This window comes from Miniopterus natalensis, chromosome X, assembly GCF_054644295.1.
Source record: "Miniopterus natalensis isolate mMinNat1 chromosome X, mMinNat1.hap1, whole genome shotgun sequence".
Classification (NCBI taxonomy): domain Eukaryota; kingdom Metazoa; phylum Chordata; class Mammalia; order Chiroptera; family Miniopteridae; genus Miniopterus; species Miniopterus natalensis.
Genome location: NC_142103.1, coordinates 55154507 through 55174181, shown reverse-complemented (window position 1 = coordinate 55174181; position 19675 = coordinate 55154507). Strand labels below are relative to the sequence as shown.

Below are 19675 nucleotides of genomic sequence, written 5' to 3'. Positions count from 1 at the left end.
CTTAAAAAAAAAAGACATTTTGTCACATGCAACAACACTGATGCACCTTGAAGATATATGCTAAGTGAAACAAGCCGCACATAAAAGGACAAATACTGTATTGCCCCAATAGTACTAGAATAGGCCAATTCAGAGACTGAAAGTATATTATAGGTTACCAAGGAATGGGGAGAGGGCTATATGACAGATATACCCCAGTAACATAAGATGTTAATATAGGGGAACCTGAGTGTGAGGTATAAGGGAAATCTTTGTAGCTTTTAGCTACAACTTCTAAAAACAAAAGATTTATTTAAAAAAGACTATCTCTGAAAGGTTACATATGAAATTAGTACTAGTACTTGTATCTGGGAAGAAAGAAGATTAAGGACTAGGAAACTAGGGGTGGAAAGAAAACTTTTAATTGGATAACTTAGTACAAATTAAATTTTGTACTATTTACTATTTGCATGTATTGTTTTTGAAAAAAACTGTCATAATCTGTGACAGTAAAACTGGGACATTTTCAAAGGGAAATCTAGCAGCCCCATGAATCAAATTATTAAATATGCAAACTCTTTACTCGTAAATTATCATACAGAATTACTAATGCAAGTACCCAAACAACTGAACAAGACATATAAAAATATAAATGAACAGAGGCTCTGTGGGCTGGCTGGTGGCATGGCCAATGAGGACGAGGACCCCACTGTGAGTGCCCACCTCAGCTTCAACCGGCTCTTTTCTTCACTCTCTCGGATATAGTAGCAGAGGCCGAGTTCGGAGTTGGGTCTGTTTTCTTTAGTGAATTCAGCCTGGAGAGTCTGGGACTCGACACAGTGCCAGCACTTACCTTCGAGTCATCTTTTCATTACGTGGGGCAGGACGTGGAGGGAGAGGGGAAAGGTGGCCCTTGCCCTTTGCGTTTGGTCCATATCTGCCAGACACCCTTTGTAATGCCTGGAGAATCATCAGGGGTCAGAGCGCATGATTGTTAGCGCTCACCGTGAATCAGTAGTTCAACTGCTAACAAAACTGTACGCTTACTGTCAAGTATGGACCAAAAGTCGGAACCTGGGTTTCAAGATTTCTGTTCTCTGTGAGCAAGTTATTTAACTTTGATCCTCGGTTTTCGTGTCATAAAATGGGATTGAGGCTGACTTAAGGAGAGTTCCTAGCACTATTTTGAGGAAGAAATTGAAGAAATTGGAGGAGGTGCAGAAGGTGGGCAGGGTAAAAGAAAGATACTTTTTTCTAAAGAATTACGATGTATGATGTATGGGTTTGGGGATGACCAGAATCTTTATACTGAGTCAGTGGATATTCTTGAAGACCTTGTTATAGAGTTCATCACCAAAATGACTCACAAGGCAATGTCAATTGGAAGAGAAGGGCAGGTACAAGTTGAAGATATTGTCTTCTTGATTCGAAAGGACCCAAGGAAGTTTGCTAGGGTTAAAGACTTGTTTACTAAGAATGAAGAATTGAAACAAGCTAGAAAAGCATTTGATGAAGCAAACTATGGATCTTTTTGAACTTTCTGAAGCTTCATTATCTTCTGGGGAGACCATATATGGTAACCATATATTTTCCATAGTAAAGTCACGATAACTAGCCATGTAAGTGAAAGATGGAGAAGCACAAAGTTTCCCACCTTTATTTTCGTGGCTTGGATTTTAGAGTGATGTTTGAATCTTTAACTGCCTGCCATACTAGCATACCTGAATTACTTATTGGGTTTTAACGACCACAAGTAAGTTGAAGGATCTTGCAAACCATGTAGTATCTCCTGACTTTAAAAAAAAATATATAACTTTATTGATTTCAGAGAGAGGAAGGGAGAGGGAGAGAAAGAGAGAAAAAAACATCAATGATGAGAGAGTTGTCATTGATGGGCTGCCTCCTGCACACCCCCAACAGGGGATTGAGCCTGCAACTGGGAATTAAACCATGATCTCCTGGATCCTAGGTCAATGCTCAACCACTGAGCCATGCCCAGTTGGGCTCTCCTGACTTTTGACTGTCTAAATAATGAAGTAGTATTTATGTATCAGGTGTATTTGTGCCGTTGTAGACCATGCTCTTTAATATGTGAAATCTAAATGGCACCTTTGACTTTACGATAGCTGACATGATAGCTAAAACTTGAAAGTTTTAAGACTGCAGCAATCTGAGAGGTTATTAAAAGATAGCGAAACAGTTTGTGCTTCTTTTAAGGAGAAAATGATAGAAGAAAATACAGTTTCTTTCGTAGGAGTGTTTCTCTGTCTTAAGGTAATAATTTGTTTTAATATTCTTTCCTTTCAATAAAGAGGGTGACTTTTGAGGGGAGAAACTAAAAGTTTCATGTGAATGCTTTTGCATTGAAGGCTTTTTTGATTTAAAACTTTTTGGGCTTATACGATTTGTCAAGCTTTAAGAAAATTCATTTTCCCAGGTCATATTTCCCTTCTAAATAAAAATAAATGATTTCAGGAGTGGGAATGGCATTGCTTAAAAAGCTGATGGCAGGATAAGCATTTGGGTGGTATTTTATTAACATTTGTTAGTACTTGTTCATTGTGGAAATGTGTACTTGACTAAAACCATATGTGACTGTGGAAACCACTTGTGTAGATCAAGATATACAGGTTTTGTGTGCATTAACTTATTGTATTAAATTATTATTGTACTTAGCTTAAAACCAAGATTAAAATTGCACTTAGAGGGATCACTGAATATTACTCTTTATGAAACTAAATGTTTTGTGTGCCACTTCTAAACATTATTTACAAATCAGTACTTAGGAAAATGTTACTTTCTAAACCTATCGATACAGGATTAAAGTGTGAAAAATGAAAAAAGATTAATACTTTAAAAAATATATGTAAGTGAACACATTGTTGCCATTTAGGGGATCTACATATGGTATATACATATTGGTATTATATCCATACCAATAGTTATTCAACACTTAATGAGCACCTACTATGTGCTGGACAGTTTAAGAGTTGGAATCACAGCATTCTAAGATGACAAGAATCCCTTTGTCTACAAAGCACAAATCCTTCTATATATTAGCAAGGAGTGTACATATGAGCAACAGCAAACTGCCATTAAGCTGCCAATAAATCAAAGGTTAAAGAGAAACATGCCAACAGAAGGTGGCAGGCCACCTTACATTATTCCAACCCAACCTGAGCCCAAGTGTCAATGCTTACTAGACTCCTGCAAATTCTAAAATGTGCCTTTGATCTCCATGAGTCTGGTAGAAATTTATTGGTTTTAAGAGGTTCATACAACTTGTTGAAGATAGATATATGTATGCCCTACATTATAGCAATGTAATTTCAATACAGAGTGCAATACTTATACAATATGATACACCAATTGTTTTCTCTTGACTAGAAATCATGGATCCAAGAGTATACCAAAGTACCAATTATAGATCAGTCACTAAAATTACTACAAGATATATGACCCTTTGGGATAGTCATATTTAGTCTAATGTCAAAAGGGCCATTCTAGGTCAAAGGAACCACCAAGCAGAATATAAGCCAGACACTTAACATTACTTCAACAGATCTTAAGTTTCTAAAAAGTGAAAATAATCTGAAAACCACTCCAGTCTGCCAAGGTCTCATGATTCCAAGAGAAAAGAATGGGTGATGATCAACAACCTAAAATAAAATACAAAAGGACAAAATTTTATCTAAGGATATTATGAAAAAAGCTGCAGTTATGACTGACATAATTCCTGACCCCAAATTACAGTAATTTTAGAAGGATCACCTAATGGACAAAATTAGGTCCCTTAGAACCTCTATTAATTGGAATTTAAGCTCTAAAAATATTATTTGGTGGCAATAGATATACACTGTTAAGTTCACTATGACAATACCAAAAATTCTTTAGAGAATAAGATCTATCCATAGCCCAATCACTTGGCTCCAATGTGGGGCTCTGCCTTAGGGTACAACTTTACAATGAAATTCCCCTGAATCCCAATATTGCAAAGTCTTCCTCTTCTTTTCTATCTTGGCTTCATATCACCTATAGTTTTAGGTAACCTTCTTATATATCCTGTACTTAACTCTATTATACTTTCTTAGCCTACTGATCTCTCTGAGAAAACATAGATACCACTGCATATTTAACTGTATGTCTAGTACCCATGGCACAGGAGGTATTTCATAGATAAAAGTTGAATAAAAAGCTAATCAAAAGAAATAAATGAGCGAGTGTACCTACAATTACTTTAAAAAACAAACCCACCTCATATTAAAACATAGTTTAAAGAGCAGTGAGTAAAAGAAAACACATCAATGAACATAATATACTTTAGAAACATACACAAATGTGTAAAATATTACAATAAAAATTCAAGTCATATCTTGTTACCAGACTTTCCAAGCATATCAATTCTGCTCCTCCTCATCCCTCAGAATTATATACAGAGAATTCTTGTTTTCATCCCTGGATGCACCTGTCCCATTCCCCCAGCACCTACAGGTAACCATTGTTATATAATCTCAGTGTTATTTCTTTTAACATAAGTGAACGTGTATATTTGACTTTTTCACTTGATAATACATCATTGCATAGACTGCTTCCTCATTCATTTTTAGAGCAATGAGGTATTCCATTCTGTGAATGTACCAATTTATTCACTCCCACACTGATGGGCCCCTGGGTTGCTTCCAATCTTTTGCTTTTACAAATTATTCTGCAATAATACATATATAATTTGTTTCACATTTGCAGATATGTAGGATAATTTCTAGGAAGAGGCATCACTAGATCAAAGTATAGTAAGCAATCAGACAGACATGAGCAGAGTAGGAAAGATAAGCCAGGTGTGGAATGTCACCAGGGTTGAAAGCCCTGGTACCTAACAATAGGCAAAACTGGGAAAACAAGGACCTTGCCCCAAGGTGAATTTTCCTCCCTTAGCATATCACTAGTAATGCAGTTTAGAAGCCCTGAACTTTCATATTGCTGGTCATGCGGTCCAGACCCTCCTCTGACCTTTCCACCCCTGGCATGTCACTATTCATGTGGCAGTCCTCCTTTGAGGAGGAACAAAGGGGCCAGAGAATAGCCTCATATGAATCCCATACAAACCTTTGTACAACCACTTCCTTAAGCATTAAGCCTGCAGGACAATGAGGTTGTGACCCACATCAAATAATCATAGGAACAAATTCTGGGGTCTGTTGACCAGAGATAGAGTTTTGGTCAAATCAGAGATAAAATCTGGGCCTCAGTTATGTTTCAGCTTCAAGCCCAGAAAAGTAACAAAACCAGAAGAAGCAACAACATGACTGACATCAGGACCAGCTGCAATGACAAAAGACCTCCTACGCTAGTGCCAACCAATCAGTAGAGACCAGACCCTGAAAGGACACACTGAAAGCTAATGAATATTTTATTGAGATCCTCCCTTGAGACCTCCTTTCAAATTCCTGCCTTTAGGAAACAAATAAAAACCCTTAAGACAAAGGACCCAGTGTATGTGCATGGACTCGCTCTCTCTTTCTTTCTAGCACACCCGTGCCTTTCCCCACCCCCTCCTTTCCCCAGACACATATATCCTTGCTTTCTTTTTCCTAAGCTCCAAAGACCCTTCTTTTGCCTCTGTAACTTGTTTCCTGAGCTTACACAGCCCAGCTGGCTCACTTCCTCCACAGCTCACTTCTACCTCTATGGCTTTCTAAATAAACTGCTTGAATTCCTTCTTAGCCAGAACTCAAGTACCAAAGCCACTGAACTAAGGTTCAATTGCCGGTAACATTCTCGTGCCATTTTGCCACTAACGAAAGAATAAACGCAACTTGAATTTTGATAAATATCTCCATGCCCTCCATAAGCATACTATTTTGTATTGTAACATTCTATAAATGCTAGTCTTCCCATATCCTTCCAATAAAGTTCTCAAATATTAACTTTCTGTAGTTTTATTTTGCATTTCTTTTATTAATGAGCTTGAGCATTCTTTCATAGGTTTAAGTGTCATTTGTTTTACTGTAAGCTATCTATTCATGCTTATTGTTCATTTTAAACTTTGATTTTTATTTATTTTTCATTTAGAAGTTTTTTATATATTAATGGAGATTAGCACTTAGTAAATATGTCATAAGTATTTTCCCAAATTTCTCATTTTTCTTTTGACTTCATTTATAGTGCTTTTCCACATGATTTTATAAAACTGCATGTATGAATCTTATTTTATGGCTTTTATTTTTTAAAAAATATGTTTTTATTGATTTTAGAGATAGAGGAAGGGAGAGGGAGAGAGATAGAAATATCAAAGAGAGAGAAACATTGATTGAATGCATGCCCCCTACTGGGGATCAAGCTGGGAGCACAGCATGTGCCCTGACCAAGAAATGAACTGAGACCTCTTGATGCTTGGGGTGACATTCAACCAACTGAGCCACACAGATCAGGCTATAGATTCTATTGTCCAAGACATAGAGGATAAGTGTTCATTTATAACTAAGTAAGAAAAAGATTGATTAATTAAGAAATAGAATAATTAAACAATTGGGAAAGAGAAAAACAGATTAAAGATTAAGACTGGAAAAATAAAAAAAGTATATAAGCAGATATATTGATTGGTCTCGGGATTTAGAATTCCTTCCTAAAAGTAAATCCAAGTCAAACATTTATTTAAACATGACAAACTCAAATTTTGTAATGATATTTATCAATCTTTTATACTAAGAATTTTGCTTTTGGTATTAGGAAAAAAATTAATACTCTCAATATCCTTAACATTTTTACCACTCTTTAAAAAGAAACATTTTAATGTTGTCTTCAAAGTGCTTTCCATTGTAGTAAGCCTATCTTCTCTTGGCATTTAAGGAAAACTTCTCTGTTTTCTGAGCCAAAGACTACTCTCAATTCCCAACCCCTAGACTACTAGCCTAGGTAAGAGCCAGTCGGGATGACAGGCTGACAATTCATAAGCACTGAAGTTTAAACTTGCATAACCAAGAAAGAACTACAACTGGATCTCTAAGGATTCAAGAGGAAGTAGCAACTATGAGTAAGCAGAAGTTCTAGGGTACTGAAGAGAATAGGATGTCAAAGGAGATGGCAAAATAATCACAGTCAATGTGATGATAGAGCAGAAATGCAGTGTAAACATGGCCAATAGAAGAGAGAGTTTCTCCAGATACCTCCATTTCCTGATGGAGTTCTAGTTCCTATCCCAAAGAGGCATAGCCACTCACTCACCAGTTCTTTTGATGGATTTCCAGTAAAATCCCTGTCTTCCTTACTGCTCACTATCCCTTGTAGCCTGGCAAATTATGATCCCTTCATTGGATTTACCATTTGTGTTCCTCACAACAAAAATCTTACAAAACCAGAGGCAAAATATAAAAATGTACAATGTAATAAATTTAATCTTTGTCCCTGTTGGTAGCACAGAGCTCCAAAATGCCTGAAAGATGGGTGTGTTCTTTTTTTTATTCATAGGAAGCTTCTTTTGACTACCCTTGAGTTTATGCTGAGGAGGTGACTCAAGGTGGGTCCTAAGATAGTTTCCAGTGAGAGAGGATGTCCATGACAGAAAAACCAAACATACGATTAGAAGGTTGAACCTTTCAGTCCCAGTCCCTAAGACTTCCAGGGAGAGAAGTTGGAGATTGGGCTTAATCAAGTGACCAATGACATAATAAGGCCCCAGTAAAACTCTGGACACCCAGAGATAGCTGATTGGTGAACACTTTGATGTGCCAGGAATGTGACATGTCCTGAGTCCAAGGGGAGAGAGCATGAAAGCTTCTTATCCAGGATTCTCCAGGACCTTGCCATTTGCATCTCTTTCATTTGGCTGCTCCTAAGTTGTATCCTTTATAATAAAACTATGCTTTCAGAGAGTTCTTGAATGGTTCCAACCAATTAATAAATCCGAGATAATAATGGGAATCCCTGAATTTAGCTGGCTGGTCAGAAGTACTAGTGGCCCTAAGATTTGCTGAAGGGAAAGAAATCTTCCAAAGACTTTGCCCTTAACTTATGGGAACTAGCACTAACTTGGGGTAGTTAGCATCACAATTGAATTGAATTGCAAGAGAACCAGATGGTGTCAGAGCAGTATTAATTTTTCATTGTGAACCTACCAACTAACTAAATTCTTAACTTTTTTCCAACATAGTATATTTTAATTAAGAAAAAAAAATCAAAGAAACCACAACACCCCAGAAGAAATAACTCACGTAAACTTGTCTCTCCTTAGCTGGTTTGTCTCAGTAGTTAGAGCATCAGCCTGCAGATTGAAGGGTCCTGGGTTCAATTCCAGCCAAGGGCATGTACCTTGGTTGCAGGCTCGATCCCTGGCCCTTGTTGGGGCATATGTGAGAAGCAACCAATTGATGTGTCTCTCTCACATCAATGTTTCTCTCTCTCTCTCCCCCTTCCACTCTCTCTGAAAAGCAACGGAAAAAATCCTCAGGTGAGGATTAAAAAAACACACAAAAAAACATGTCTCAAAAGATAACTAATGTGAACATTTTGGTCTATAGGCTTCAACATTTTTAACTTTACCAGGAAAATAAAGGGGAAAAATACTATTACCTGAACCAAATTATGCCCAGATAGCACAATCAACCTGTTTTTAAATCTGGTCCAATGGAGAAGACTTTTATTTTAAATTAGCTTTCAGTTTTCTAATTAAATACATGTAAAACTGTGGAACCAAAATTTAATATTCTCTTGAACTTCTTTCTTAAAGAATGGTTCCTTGAATGTGAATTTCCATAGTAATATGTGGGGAAGGAATGACACCCAAAATTTAAAATTAATACACTTTTTCTCAATTAACTATTTGCAACAGTATGAGAAGAAAAAATTGAAGGAAAAAAATAGCCAGTATATCAAAGATTTTGTTAAAAATGTTTTACCAATAAACTTAGGTCACTCTTTGACATAACCTAAAAGACTCCCAAAATTTTTTACATGCCCCAAACATAATAGAAATCATATATTTAAATTCACTCTAATCAGTGGCCTGCCTCTTGCCTTGAAACCCAGGTCTGAATGTGATCAATTATAGGATGCTCTAACTTTGATCTACTATTATAGATTCAACCAATGTACACAAAATAGAGTTAATATAGCAGGCCTGAGATGACTATGCTCAGAAAGGCCTGCTTGCAAGGTTGGCCCTTGACTGACATTTGGAAACTTCCCTGGTAAACAGTTCCCTACACTGAAAGAAAACTTTCCCTAACTTACAAGGGTGGCTCTCTGTGCCTAGACTGCCTGTGTAAATAATGTGAATCATGCTGAACACCTACTTTCCTTCTGGAAGTCTGGAATTCTGCTACATGCCTATGTGACCATCACACAGTTAAAAACCTTGACTGCCAGGTGTCTAACAGGCATCCCTGGCAGAAACACTGCACACATGTTGATGCATTTTTATTGTACTATGTGTAACTGCTCATGGAAGGGAGAGAATACAAGGAAGCCTGCATAGGGATTCCTCTAGATTCTACCTGTGCCTTTTTGGTTATGCTAATTTTAGAAAGGCTATGTATCCTTACTCTGTTGCTGCAATAAATCTATATGCTGATTCCTGTGATCTAGTGACCCCCAATGCATCATCTGTTTGTGTTGTTTTTTTTTTATATTAAGATGCTAAATTATATAGGCAACCTTTATTTTCTTCCAGGTTTCAAAATGCATTTTTTGCAACCACAATAAAATACATTATAACTATTAGATGTTTTGGTTAAAATTATCCGTTTAACCTTTGTGTGTGACTGTTACTATCACATTTTTTAATCACTGGATTAGAACTGTCAATAAATGAGGTTACATGTACAGAACATAACTCACAGCTTAGTAACTACTTCTGACTTAGAACAAAAGATCAAGCTGTTTTTTTAAAATATTTTTATTTTTAAAAATATGCTTTTATTGATTTCAGAGAGAGGAAGGGAGAGAGAGGGAAAGGGAAAGAGAGAGAGAGACATCAATGATGAGAGAGAGTCATTGATCGACTGCCTCCTGCACACCCCCTACTGGGGATTAAGCCCACAACCCAGGGATGTGCCCTGAGCAGGAATCGAACCATGACCTCCTGGTTCATAGGTCAACACTTAACCACTGAACTATGCCAGTCAAGCCAAGCTGGTTTTAAAGCAAAAACAATGCCTTTTTTTTTTGGAGAGGGTACCCTTCTCTTAAAAAAAAAATGAAGAAGAAAAAAAGGAAAGGAAAAGTACATTTGTTTCCTAGTGAGACATTTTTCTTCTTTAGTGATGCAGAAGTTCTTTTTAGATATTAGTTGTTTTTTTAAGTTAAAATATATCTTACATTTTAGTTTGTTAATGGTATTACCATCAATTTCCAGGCTACTGAAAGCAAGTACTCATATTTTTCAGTTACAAATACTTCATGCAGTTCTCTCTACTTGGAAGACTTCAAAGAGTGCAAAAAGCCTTTGATGGCCCATTGTAGCTAACTTCCAGCTTCTGTGCCTCAGGACCAAGACAAAGCAAAGCTTGCTGCTACCTCTAAACCCACTAAAGTAATTCTGTAGGTACAATTAGAAAATGAGGGGTTTTCTCCTAACAAACTATAACCACTGATTTTTATTATCACATTCTCTTCTCTATTACATCAAAATGCATATTGCCACTCATGTCTGCTGCCAAGAACATGTTCACACTATCAATCTTTTGTTAGGATCTTTTTCATGAGAAGAAACCATGAAATTCATTCAGGGCCCTGAGAGAGTTCATTGTAGCTTCTGTGACTAAAAATTATAGTTGGTAAGGAAATGACGATACAACTGTTTAAAAGAAAAAATCTAATTAATTGTGGCTACAGATGGCATAAAATAAACAAAGGAATGCCATAGGAAATATGAGGAATCCACATAATGAAAATTATGATTATTAGGACATAAGACTTGAATAAGTGTTTCTAGAAGGGGAGAAGAAATGTTGCAAACATGTTAATTCTGACCAAATTAACTTGCAAATGAAATGCTATTATAGTATACCCAAGTGAATTTTTTAGACAAAGCAGAATTTTACAAAGTAATTCTTAAATACAACTTAATGATGAATTGGAGAATAATAGCTAAGCAAATACTGAGAAAGAATAAGAAATTTTACTAAAAACAAGGAGGGAATAGGCCAGATTTTTGTTTCACATTATCTAGCATTATATCCTCTCTACTGAGCACAGTTGATGGGACCAATCCATACATTGCCAGCAGCTCATGACATTTCTAAGCATGAAAAAGTGCTTCACAAATAAAGATAAACTAGAATAATTAGATTCTCAGACTTTTGAATTTTAATAGAAACAATGAGAACTAAGTCATTAGTAGTAAAAGCTGAAGCTGAAGTCCTCACCAATGATAGGAAAATGGCAAAGCCAGTCATAAGGAAGTGAATATTATGAGAAAGAAGATGAGTGAGAAAACGCTAAATAAGGCAAGCGAATAGAAAGAAGAGCTAAATCAAATTCAATGGAAGAGCAGAAAAGGTCCACAAACTCCACTTGCTTAAGTTCCTAGAGCCGCCACAGATGCAGTTCCATGCCACACTGTTCTTTCTTTTTTTTTTTTTTTAATATATCTTTATTGATTACAGAGAGAGGAAGGGAGAGAGGGAGAGAGAGAAACATCAGTGATGAGAGCGTTGTCATTGATGGGCTGCCTCCTGCACGCCTCCTACTGGGGATTGAGCCCACAGCCCAGGCATGTGCCCCGACTGGGAATCGAACCGCAATCTCCTGGATCCTAGGTTGATGCTCAACCACTGATCACACTGTTCTTAAGATTCCCATGATGCCCTGACGAGCGTGGCTCAGTGGTTGAGCATCAACCTAGGATCCAGGCGATTGGGGTTCGACTCCCGGTCAGGGCACATGCCCGGGTTGTGGGCTCGATCAATGACTTTCATCATTGATGTTTCTATCTCTCTTTCCCCCTCCCTTCCTCTCTCTGAAATCAATAAAGATATATTTAAAAAAAAAAGATTCCCATGAAATTCCCATCTTCGTTACCTTATGTGGAGGTCTAGAATGAGCCACCCCAAGTTGTATCTCTGAAGTATACAGATCGTTTTGTGCCAAAAACAATGTTAGCTTCAGGCTTAAGAAAAACTTATGCTCCTCCCTTTAACTACCTAGAAGAACTTGAATAAGGAGCCTGGCTCATGATAAGACACCACCATCAGCCACAATTTCTTTTTGACTCACCTATATGGCAGGGTAAACTTTTATTTACTAAATATCTGCTCTTTTTTTTTTTTTTTTTAATATATCTTTATTGATTTCAGAGAGAGGAAGGGAGAGGGAGAGAGAGATAGAAACATCAATGATGAGAGTCACTGATCGGTTGCCTCCTGCATGCCCCAGACTGGGGATCGAACCCGCAACCTGGGTATGTGCCCTGACCCGAAATCAAACCTCGATCTCCTGGATCATATAGGTCGATGCTCAACCGCTGAGCCATGACTGGCCAGGCTCTGCTTTTCTTATTGTCCTGCAATTACCCTTTGAAGCCCCACAAAGGTGCATGACCTCATCCCTAGCTCTGGCTGTCTCAATTCCCCTTTCCATCTCTGAATCTCTCCTGCATTTGCGGGTGTCTGTGACTCTCATGTATGCGAAGTTCCCAAACATAGGTATGCCTTAAATTTTGTTAACTTCTCTTGCTGATCTGTCTCATGTCTATTTGGTTATTAGAACCCAGAGTGTAGAGGAAATTTTCATTGTCTCTCACACTGTTAGCTAGACTTATTGTGGTGATCATTTTGCAATGTATGCAAATATCAAATCATGATGTTGTACACCTGAAATTAATGAGATAATATATGTCAATTATACCACAATGAATAAAAAATCTTTAAAAAAATAAAAACAGATCAGCTAGAGAGCTTGGCTAGAATAACTCCAAGAATAAATTCAAATATTACTCTTGTCAAGGGCATGATAAATCCTGTCAATGTAAGAAATGTCCAAACTTGGAGAGAACTTTTATGAGAGTTTATCCAAGCCAAAATGCTGACATATGCCTAGGAGCAAGATCTCAAATGCTCTAGAGAATAACAGTTTTACAGTTTCATGCATTTGAGATTAAGAAGGAAATTTAAGGAGATTACTTTGAGGTGAAAGAAAGCAAGGTGGGGAATGCATTACAGTTTGCTCTCTTGAGGGTGGTGGCTGTGGCTTATTTCCAAGGCCTGTTAACCTACATGCTCAGAAACAATGGACAGGGCTTGCTTCAGGCAAAGATAAACTTATCACTCTAGAAAAGTTATATGCCTGGGACGTGACTACCCACCATGACCTGCCCGGTTAGGAATTTAGGATAAGATCGCACTGTGAGGTGACTTTCCGCATAACCCCTGCTTTCATCCACATAGTCTATGCAGGATGATTTTGATAATGCAGGATAAGATGAAATTCTTTCAAATGTTTATGAACAACTTTTAACGAATGGGGAAAATATTGCATAGCCCTAGACAGTTTTGCTCAGTGGTTAGACTGTTGGCCTGTAGACTGAAGTCCCAGGTTCAACTCCAGCTAAGGGCACATACCTTGGTTGCAGGCTTGATCATTGGCCCTGGTTAAGGTTCATGAGGAAGGCAACCAGTCAATGTGAGATGTTTCTTTCTTTCTCCTTCTCTCTCTCTTCTTCCCTTCCACTCTTTCTGAAAAGCAATGGAAAAAATATCCTCAGGTGAATATTTGAAAAAAAGAAAATACTACATAAAAATGCTACTTGTTATACAAGGCCATACATAAATATATTAGTGGTCATTTCTGTCTGGGTCGTGAAGTGGGAGTGATATTTATCTTCTTACCTATGTGTTCTGAGTTCTCAACATTTATACACTCAGCATCTTGATGCTCATTTGATGAATAAAACAAGAAAGTTCAAATAAGCCTGACAAGAGTCTTGGCACCATGGCTTAGAAAATCAAAAAAGTTATATTCGAGAAAGTTTACAAGCCTGCTGCTGCTAGTCAAGAGACAGAGAAGAATGGAACAGACTGATGAATCTCAGAGGGAAGGTGGGAGTGGGATAGTGGGGGGAGAGATTAATTAAATAATTTATATGCATATATGCATAACCCATGGACACAGACAATAGTGTGGAGAAGGGGGGGCTGGGGAGGATGCCTGGTGGACGAGATCAATTGGGGAGAAAAAGAGGATATTTGTAATACTTTCAACAATAAAGATAAATTAAAAAAAAAAAAGACATTTAAGGAAAGAAGTGGGAGCTACTAGGACTCCTAACACAAACAAACCTGCCTCAGCTGACTTGTAATTTGCGTTTTGATTCTAAGGATCACGTTTTTTTTAAACGATGTAGTCTGGGCATTTACGCAGTCATGCTGCCATCCAGCGGCCAGAATTTCTCTGAGCCTGGAAGAACATCTGGGAAGGCATTAACTTTGCAGCCCTGAATAGTCCACAGAGGGACCTGAGCAAGATAATAGAAAGGGGAACATGACAGTAGCAGAGCAGGGAGCCCACAAAGCAGATAGTGGGGCGGGGGTCATGGTCAGTGGTGCCAAAATAGTGGATTTCCAGGTGAGATTCCTCAGGGCCCACTCCTAAAGCCCCTTCTGGCCCTGGAAGCCACAGCAACTGCAGCAGGAAGTACCCGCCATGCCAGGGAGGCCATTCAGGGTGACAGGATCCCCTTGGCTGATGGGAAGTGTGGCCATTTGTCTTGGAGTCATAGGAATTGGGCCCACTCCTAGTACCCAGGGTCAGAGTTTATCCTGTGGACAGTTTCATAAGTCCCCATGGTGGAGATATGTTGGGAGCTGGTGACGTGTCTGGACATGGTCCACGCCACCTGAGGGTCTGGAGTTAAGGACTCGACCCTCCCCACAAGTTCCCATTAGGAGCTGAGATAAAGATAATTACTACCCTGCCAGGCGTGTCTCAGAGGTTGAGCATTCACCTAGGATCCAAGCGATTGGGGTTCAATTCCGGGTCAGGGCACATGCCCAGGCTGAGAGCTCTATCAATGACCCTCTCATCATTGATGTTTCTATCTCTCTCTCTCCCTCTCCTTTCCTCTCTCTGAAATCAATAAAGATATATTAAAAAAAAAAAAAAGATAATTACCAAGGTCAGGGCTCTTGCAAGAGGCAGGATATTTACTCTGAAAGAGTGTTTATGCAGCTTTGAAGGAACTAGTTTGTATCACTCTCACCGCATTGTCACTTGTTTGTTACTTACTATATAATAAAGGGGTTGAAGCCATTTGGGGCTGCTCCTCATTAGAGGGCAGTCTTCCTGATCCCATAACTTTGTCTCTTTCATTCCCATTGCTCGAACTCAGGTTTGTTCATCTTTCAAGCTGGTTCCTGACAGAGACACAGCCTACAGAAGAGTGGTTACCAGAGAGAAAGCAGGGAGGAGGGGAATGAAGAGGGTGAAGTCGTTCAAGTATATAGTCAGAGAGAGAAGGGGGCCCTGGAGACAGGTTCAGGGGGTAAGCACAGGGGAGCTGCTGCTGCCCATTGACACAGGGAGACTAGATTTTGGGTGGTAAGCGCACAACACAGTATACATATGATGTGTTATAGAATAGTACTCTTGAAACTTATGCAACGTTATTAACCAATGTCACCCCAATAAATTAGAAAGAAAGGAAGAATGAATGAATACTGATGTAACAGACAGTTCACTACTGCTTATTGAAAGGTTAAGGTCAGTGGTACCCAGGCAGGTTAAATAGCCATCTCAGATGGTAAATAAAGAAAAATTGAATTTATTTAAGGAAAGGTAATGGGGGATATCCAAAGGGAAGAGCACTGAGCCAAAGGGTATTGACTGGGTCCATGATGGCAGCAAAAATATACTTGGGACAGTTAAACAAGGACGAGCATAGAAGAGGCAACAGGAGAAGCTAGGCTGGGCTGCATTGGCTCACTGAAAAGTCAGAGAGAGAAGTGGGCCCTGGAGACAGGTTCAGGGAGTAAGCCCAGGGGAGCTACCACCGCCCATTGTTACCCTGGCTGCAAGTCCTATGTCATGGGGTCCTCTGGGGGTGAGGGGGAAGAAGGGAGAAGGAGAGTGCTCACTGGGTCTTTTGTCCTGAGCCTCTTTATCTTCTTGCAGTTGGAAATCTTAGGGGAGGTCTCAGGGGAGTGTCTCAATAGAATATTCATCAGCTTTCCAGGTGGCGTTTTTCAGGGTCATGGTCACTGATTGGTCAGTGCCAGGACAGGAGGTCATTAGTCAATGTAGCTGTTCCTGAGACAGCCAAGGCACCACTTGTCTGGTTTTGCTGCTTTTCTGGGCCTGGAGGTGAAATACAACTGAGGTCTAGATGTTATCTTTAAGAACGAAATGCTCAGGGGGTCTAAACTGCAAGACCAGTGATATGCTAGGGGAGGATAGATTACCCTGGGGAAAAGGTTCTTGTTTTCCAAGTTTTGCCTCTTGGTGGGCATCAGAGGCTTTCTGCCCTGGTGAGTCTCTGTACCCAGATTTCTGTACCTAGGTTTCTGTATCTGGCCCATCTAACACTTATTTCTTTGTTTTCACTAGAAATTAAAGTTTTTTTACATTAAGAATTTTTTATAACACTTTATTAAATTTATTGGGGTGACAATGGTTAATATGAACATACAGGTTTCAGGCATGATTTTTTATGTTACAAGATCTATATATTGCTCTGTGTGCCCAGCACCCAAAGTCATATCTTCTTCCATCACCATATAAAGAATTTTAATATATGTAATTAAAACAACAGAAATGAAAAGTAATAGGCAAAGCAAGTGTGCATACAAGAAAAATAGAATATGTTTTGGCTAACAACAACAACAAAAGTGGTTTGAGATATGGAGATGTATCTTTGAGGGAAAGGAAATTTTGTCCTAAAGTAATGCTGGTTGTTTCAGAATGGGAAGGAGAAAAAACAAGACAGAAATCTGAATGTAGGAAGGAAAGTGTAGAAGATTTGTGAAAAAGGGATCTCGAGAAAGGATATTTTATATGTGATCAAGCTGAGTAAGAATAAAATAAATTTATTAGAGTGAGAGAATTTAAATATTAAAAGTAAGCTGATGCAAAATTAGACTAGGTCCTCTTTCTCTGCTATAAAGGGTGATTGGTCTGCTACTGATGCTGTGAAAAGGTTTTCTGCCTAGAAAGGAAAAAACTTACTAAAATGAGTTTCTATGTTTCATGTTGTCTTAATCAGATCCTCAATTCCTTAAAAACAAGCAAACAAAAAAGCCCTGCTGGTGTGGTTCAGTGGTTGAGCATCAACCTATGATCCAGAAGATTGCAGTTCAATTCTGGGTCAGGGCACATGCCCAGGTTGCATGCTCCATCCCTAGTAGGAGGAATGCAGGGGACAGCCAATCAATGACTCCCTCATCATTGATGTTTCTCCCTCTCTCTCTCCCTCTCCCTTCTTCTCTGTAAAACCAATAAAAACATATTTAAAATAAATAAATAAATATGCCCCAAATCTCAATACTAGGAACTGAATGTTACTAACAATTATGTAAACTTCTGTATTTGTCTTTGAAGTCTTTTATTGTTGCTCTGGTTAAGTGGATAATTAAGTATTGCTTCATAATGACCCATGTTCCTGATTAGCCAAATGTCCACACCTTTTGATATATTTTGACATACTTCCAAAATTTAAATTGTAGTGTCTTGACCTGGGAATATCTTTAGGGTATTCCAGAGGGGTTCCTGGAACACCTCAAAGGCTTTGTTTTCTCTCTTTACATAAAAGAAATATTAAACTAGTTAGGCTTATCTTGGTGTGTCAAAATTATATGGGAAGCATTGACAGATAAGAAATAACATTGAGCCTTCTTTATGTTGTATTTGTATAAGTGTATATTATAAGTGTTCCAGAAATTATGTGAAATTGCTGGCATCTGAGATGTCCTGACATCAGGTGTCTGTCACCAAAACTGAGAGACACATTGAAACGAATGAACCTGCATATCAGATTGTGGCACATGAGGATGAAATCCATTCTGGTTTTGTAAAAATGACTCCTCTTTGCCAGACTTTTGGGCTGGTGGCCTTATAACATGGCAACACTCTGATTCTGAATCAGAGAAATTAAATAGGGTAAACAATGGCTGTAATTACATGAATATTTGGGGCTATGGGGAACCCAAGATGCCCCCTGGTTTGGTCCTTCCTTCCTTCCTTCCTTCCTTCCTTCCTTCCTTCCTTCCTTCCTTCCTTCCTTCCTTCCTTCCTTCCTTCCTTCCTTCCTTCCTTCCTTCCTTCCTCCCTCCCTCCCTCCCTCCCTCCCTCCCTCCCTCCCTCCCTCCCTTTCTTCTTTCTTTCTTTCTTTCTCTTTCTTCTTTCTTTCTTTCTTTCTTTCTTTCTTTCTTTCTTTCTTTCTTTCTTTCTTTCTTTCTTTCTTTCTTTCTTTCTTTCTTTCTTTCTTTCTTTCTTTCTTTCTTTCTTTCTTTCTTTCTTTCTTTCTTTCTTTCTTTCTTTCTTTCTTTCTTTCTTTCTTTCTTTCTTTCTTTCTTTCTTTCTTTCTTTCGTCACTCTCTCTCTCTCTCTCTCTTTCTTTCTTTCCTTTCTTTTTTCCTTTCTCTTTCATATGTTTTTGTTTGTTTGTTTTGTTTTTGCATTCCTTCATCTGCCATAGTACATTTAAGCTGGATGTTCATTCAACTGCTAAGTACCTTGGTTATCAATATGTTCTCATTGTTGTATGTATGTTTCTGGGTGAGTTGAAGCTTTTCTCTGCCACAAGGCCGATGCCCTCATAGTGACAAAGAAATTGTTTCCCACTTGGGGTATACCTTCCACAATCTCTAGTGATCAAGACACCCACTTCACTGAGCAAATTATATGAGCCTTGATAGACACCCTTGCAAACTTCTTGGAATTATCACCAACTCAGTCACCCTCAATTATCAGGCAAGGTCGAGAGAACTAATGGGAAAAAAACCTAGATTCAAGCAGAACAAGTCTAATTGCACAAGACTGAGTGAACTGGTAAAAATGGTTACAATTTTTATGACTATTTTGTTTGTTTGAGGTTTCTGGTTTTTAAAAAACCTTTTGTTTTTCAGATGAAAAAAACTTATTTCTCTTAAGTTACCTATGACTAGGCAATTTGGTAAATTATGCCAATGTAAGCAGGACTGAAACATTTATTTTCTTCTATCTACCTGATCCCTCCAGAATTTAGAATCTCTCAATGACTGGACATTATTATCTTCATGGCAATACGATTATTTTTATAAATTCAATATGAATGTGATGTAATGTCTCTTTATAACAAGACAAGATTGGAAATTGGTTTTATTACCAAGGCTTTGATGGGAATATCATATTTGAGAGACACATGCATAGACTCAGATATGACCAGATGACTTTAAGGCATTAAGACTGATGTATGGAAGCCAATAAAAACTCAAAAATATTGGCCTGGTAGCTTTCTCACATGGTTACTAGCAGCCTTACCACATGAGTAAAGAATGTCACTACTTGGCAGGTGCAGGAATCTCAGGATGTTTTGGGGACCTTGATAAGGAGGAATCCACCCAAATCTGTAGGTATTGTGGGCAACGTCTGATGGCAGGTCTTTGCCTTGGCTTTTCAGGCCTCGAGAGGCCTTTTTAAGTTCAGTCAGAAGACTCCTTATGAAAATTTTCCAGAAAAGCTCATTTAAAAGAGCCTATGTGGTTAATTGTTATTATTGTTGGCCTTATAAAAA

At 38.3% G+C, this 19675-nt stretch overlaps 1 protein-coding gene across 1 annotated transcript; it reads left to right on the top strand.

Moving 5' to 3' along the window:
- Positions 1 to 663: 663 nt before the first annotated feature.
- On the top strand, positions 664 to 1838 carry LOC148090492 (transcription initiation factor TFIID subunit 13-like). Its single transcript, XM_087813367.1, has 2 exons — positions 664 to 690; positions 1170 to 1838. The coding sequence occupies exons 1-2, from the start codon at positions 664 to 666 to the stop codon at positions 1512 to 1514; spliced, it is 372 nt and encodes a 123-aa protein (XP_087669493.1). The 3' UTR covers positions 1515 to 1838.
- Positions 1839 to 19675: the final 17837 nt, after the last annotated feature.